The sequence below is a fragment of the Porites lutea genome, chromosome 2, assembly GCF_958299795.1.
Source record: "Porites lutea chromosome 2, jaPorLute2.1, whole genome shotgun sequence".
Lineage (NCBI taxonomy): Eukaryota > Metazoa > Cnidaria > Anthozoa > Scleractinia > Poritidae > Porites > Porites lutea.
This window is the reverse complement of record NC_133202.1, coordinates 34,593,331-34,597,983: the sequence shown is the minus strand read 5'-3', so window position 1 is coordinate 34,597,983 and position 4,653 is coordinate 34,593,331. Positions and strand designations below refer to the sequence as shown.

The following is a 4,653-nucleotide window of genomic DNA, read 5'->3' as shown; positions in this document are numbered from 1 at the left end:
CCAGAAGACTCTGGGTACGAGGCAAAGCATGTTTGACAAACCGCCCTACACAAAACCTGCCGTCACGTGTCACTTGTAAGTGCTCTCCAATCAGTCAATGAAAACGCATGACGATTATCCGTCATTCAATGACGTGAGAAGCAACAACCAGAGACTGTCAAATTACAGCCAGAACAGAAGTTTAATACTTCAACGGACTACTCGGCCGTTTTAGGAAAATCACCATGCCCGTCTCACAAGAGGACTTGGTGAGTCTTTTGGCCATAATAACAAGCGAACATAAGTATAAAGTAACAAACAGCAGTAGTAGAGTCAAAGGAGGGCTGATGACGGGGATAGGGGCTACAGTTGGTGGAGTATGCGGAGGGCCTGTTGGTCTTGTCGTCGGAGGTCTTGTTGGGGGATCTCTAGCCGCGTGGAGGGGAAAGTCTACCCCGATACCACTGGATCAATATTTGATGGATATAAACAAGGAGCAAAGGCAGGAGATGTTCACCTACATGAAATATCTGATCGAAGAGTGTAAGGTACAGAATTTTGTTGCTTTAAACGCCAAGGTTGCGACGGATCCCGAGCTGAAGAGACGTTTTTTGGATGTGCTTTTGTGTTACTTGAAGGTGGAACTAAAATTGAATGTCACGGGTGGTTGAGAGGAAGTCCTGAATGAAGATGCAAAAGCTTTTATTAAAAGCCTTTACTAAAAACGAGCGACAACTGGCTGAACCTTGAAGGAAAAGCGACAAATGTGAAGCTACTGAAGTTTTAGGAAGTAGCCATATATATGCGTACGAGAATTTATATAGCAAAGAAAGCTGAGTGGCATTTTCCCGAAAAAAATAATGGTTTCTCAGTTATTTTGTTGTTGTTTACAAAAGCTAAAATAAAACACTGGCGTTCTTCTCTTGGTGGTCTTAGGAGAAAACAGGAACATGTGGCAGATTTAAATACGCAATCTAAAGTTAGTATTAACTTTCTGTCGTAGACAAAATAATAATGAATTATCTTCATTTAAAGCTAAGATCGTTCCAGATAAATTTAAAGCCATTAGATTATGACGAATCTTTTGTCTCCCTAAATTTTGAATACGTCAAGTTCTTCCCTTTATTTCAATTTAAAATCTTATTTTCAAACGCAGCAATATTAATTTACATGTGGTTCTATTAGAGAACATATCACAAAGGGATCTATCTTTGCCGGTAACTTTTCATTTCCATGACATCTCAGGGCATCAGTACCTGGCCATTTACTTTGAAGCGTACGCAGTGACAGCCATTTTCACATTGAAATCTATTCATTGGTAAAAGAAGCATAAAGCGAACAAAATGTGGATAAGGAATTGACTCCTGCCGGCATGCTGCACGGAAGGGGACGATAAAACGTAGTAATGTTGAGAAGGGCTTTAACGAGGGGTGATATGATCCAGACAGTATTTCTGCTGAAATTTAAAATGATTGGTCGTTTTAATTATATATCTTCTTATGTTAAAATAACAAGTTTGCCGCTTTATAAGCAAAGAAAATTACAAATATTATAACACACATCAGAAAAGAGCTGGTGAAAATGATCCGAGAGTATCGTTGCAATAGAAAATAAATTCACAAGGAAATAACTGATTAAGGAAACAAACTGCCTCCTTCACATCATGTTATGAAGAATAAGTCTATTTTCAACAAACCGCGGAGTTATGTATAGAACTAGTTATGATTAGAACTGGGTCAAAACTTAATGCTTAAGTTTCGTTTACAAATACAGCAGCTCAGTCAACGTAACTAGCTAAGCTAAATATAAACTGAAATATTTAGCCAAATAAAAAAGCGTTTCCACTGTTTTTAAAAAAGAACAATCATTTAGAATCATTAGAATGTCTCTAAATTGACAAAGAAATCAGGAAGTGGGGATTTTTATAGAGAAAGAAGGGCTAATGCAGACGGGAAGATACCATTTCCAAATTCTCTGGACCCTCACCTTTCAGTTTTTAAAAGACATTTTTGACAAAACAACAAAAAGCCCAGTCAAAACTCTGAGGGGTACTTAAGTTGAATTAAAAATTGATTCCAACATTCATTCATTTTGATGTACTGTTAAAGAAAAGTATGAAAAAATCTTGAACAAATACATTGACCTGATGGGCAACCTTTCCCAAAAAATAACTTGTAGATATCTTATATATGAAGACTGCATAGTATCAATGGCTTCCAACCAAAGTGCATTTTCACTTGCAACCTTAATCAAATTATATTACAAAGTATAAAATAAATAAGTCTAAATAAATAAATGAAAAATTACACAATATTTTAAAATAAATAGCAATATTGATCCTTCTCCTCAAATATGAAATACAAGTATGGCGATTTTTACACCGAGTCTACACTGTACATGTATTCAATAAGGAAAGTGATAATGAATATTGTCACCTAGCCTGGTGATCTGGGGCCACTCAAAGGATGTTATTCAGTAACATATACTGACAGGTCCTTTACCCCGCGGAGCAAGAAGAGGAATGAAACTTCAAAACATCCCTTAAACGGAGACAGTGACATCTTCTTGTTTGAATCAATCGAGGGATGATAGAAAAAGCAAGACAAGACCTCGAAACAAACATCAGATCATCAGACAAATCAGAGTATACGATCGAAGCAGAAGAAGTCACAAGTAAATATATCCCACGAAGCGAGCGTGACGTCATACGTTTACGAAATCCGACCGAAGATTAAAGGGCCTTTCGACGGATGTTAACGAGTGCTGACCCGCTGCGACACGTCGCGGTGACAAGTCGCTGCAACAATTCGCCTTGTGTGACACGGTTAATTTTATGAAAAACATTGTCGCTGCGGCAAAATTTTGTCGCCGCGATCAGTCGCACGAATTCAAAGTGGTTTGAATTCGTGCGACTAATTGCGGCGACAAAATTAGCGAAAGCAGCGTTGTCGCAGCGTGTGTACACTTCCGGCAACAAGTCGCTGCGACAAAATATAAATGAACCAATGAGAGAACGTCATATGGTCAGCCATGTTGAATTAGAAAGCTAGTTCACATTCCCCTTCACACAAGATTACTCCGTGTGCACCGAACAGACGTCGTGTCGCAGCGACTTGTTACTTCGGCGGAGGGCGAACTAAAGGATTCGCGATGTTCAGGAATGTATCAAAGTTGCCATTTTTTGACAAGATTGGGCAAGCAAAGTCTGTAGGTTTTCGGTTGTATTCGGCTATTTGACGAAGCGAGAGCCGAATTAGTTCGAGATATCTAGAGATCACTTCGATTTCTTTGATATATTCTTTAACTTTTTCGAGGAAGAAAGAATTATTATTTTGGCTTTCCCGGGGTTTGAACCGACTCACCTGTGTGACCCGTCAGATCAGAGGAGACTCTAAGGGCGCTTTCCAAAAGTTACAACTGGCCGGCCGGACCATAGCCGGACCAGTCATTTTGACAATGAAAAACGTGCTTTTTCTCCAAGAGTTGTTGTTGAAACACCATCTTCTTCATGCATTCTATTAAGGATTTGACTGATCTGGCTGGATAGTCTTGATTAAAGGTGAAATTCTCATTATGACTGGAATGGTCAGACCGGTCAGTTCTGACAAATGGAAAGCGCCCTAAGTTGAGGGATTAGCCGATTGCGCTACTGCGACCCAAGGTAGTTTGGGACTAGTTTCGGGACAAGATTGGGCGTGCAAGTTGGGGTTAGGGTTTGGGTCATCCCTGCGTGGTTTTATTCAAAACTGCAAAATCATCTTATCAATAGTAAAATATGAAATAATGTGTACGAATTTATCGGTCTAGCAAAGGTGAGGGCCAGAAGAAAAAGGCAACTAAACCACAAGAAATACTTAAAGCAAGTAAGAAAGGTGGAAGATTGGGGCGAAGGCGGGTCGATTGCTTGTTCAAAGGATAAGCGGGGCAGCTATCGAAGATTCGGCTTGATGTCAGCTTTCAGACCGAGAGGATTAACAAAAGGTTACACCCTCTTATGAAGGGTCTCCGCGAGATAATGAGATCGAGGCCAAGCAAATTTACTGCGAGTGGCCTTATCATAGGAGCTCGTGATTATTACCCAAAAGTAATTTTACTTTTCGTCTTGTGATTCTCATGCGATCGTAAACCATTGTGAGATAATTCAAAGTTCACATTCGAGAACCTCTAAGCCTTTGACGCCGCAATCGACCCCCCCCCCCCCCCCCCCCCCGCGAAAAAAAAAAATCCATGCATTGAAGAAATTGGAAGGGGAGACATAAAATTTTTTATTTGGTTCCAAATAAACTCATTTCATAAACAAAGCACTTCTGAACATTTAGGGAAGTTCCCTCAACGGGTTGTGATTTCGGGCTAAAACCGGAAGACGTCTGTTTTGTCCTTTCTAGAAAAGGAAATCAGTCAGAAGAGAGGCAATAGAAAGCGGAAAGGTAGGGTTTTTAAATCAGAATATTCTCGAAATCAATTTACACTACGTTTCTCGGAAACATCGAATTTTTGGGTGAAAATATCAATTGCGGGGTCATCAGTAGTCTGCTACACAGCCGTTTTTAGTGTCGTCACGCAACGCTGCATTGCGCGACGACACTAAAAACGGCTGTGTGATTCATCAGCTATATTTTTAGCCTACGGTATGTCCTGTTTATTTTAGTCTTGTGACTAACTCTTATAAATACT

General features: G+C 39.8%; 1 protein-coding gene across 1 annotated transcript; it reads left to right on the top strand.

Annotated features, from left to right (window-relative positions):
• Positions 1–224: 224 nt before the first annotated feature.
• LOC140926098 (protein C19orf12-like) lies at positions 225–650 on the top strand. The gene has a single exon (XM_073375894.1). The coding sequence runs from the start codon at positions 225–227 to the stop codon at positions 648–650; it is 426 nt and encodes a 141-aa protein (XP_073231995.1).
• The last annotated feature ends 4,003 nt before the right edge of the window (positions 651–4,653 follow it).

Coding starts and splice junctions, on each gene's coding strand:
- LOC140926098 (XM_073375894.1), top strand. CDS start 225: ATGCCCGTCTCACAAGAGGACTTGGTGAGTCTTTTGGCCATAATAACA.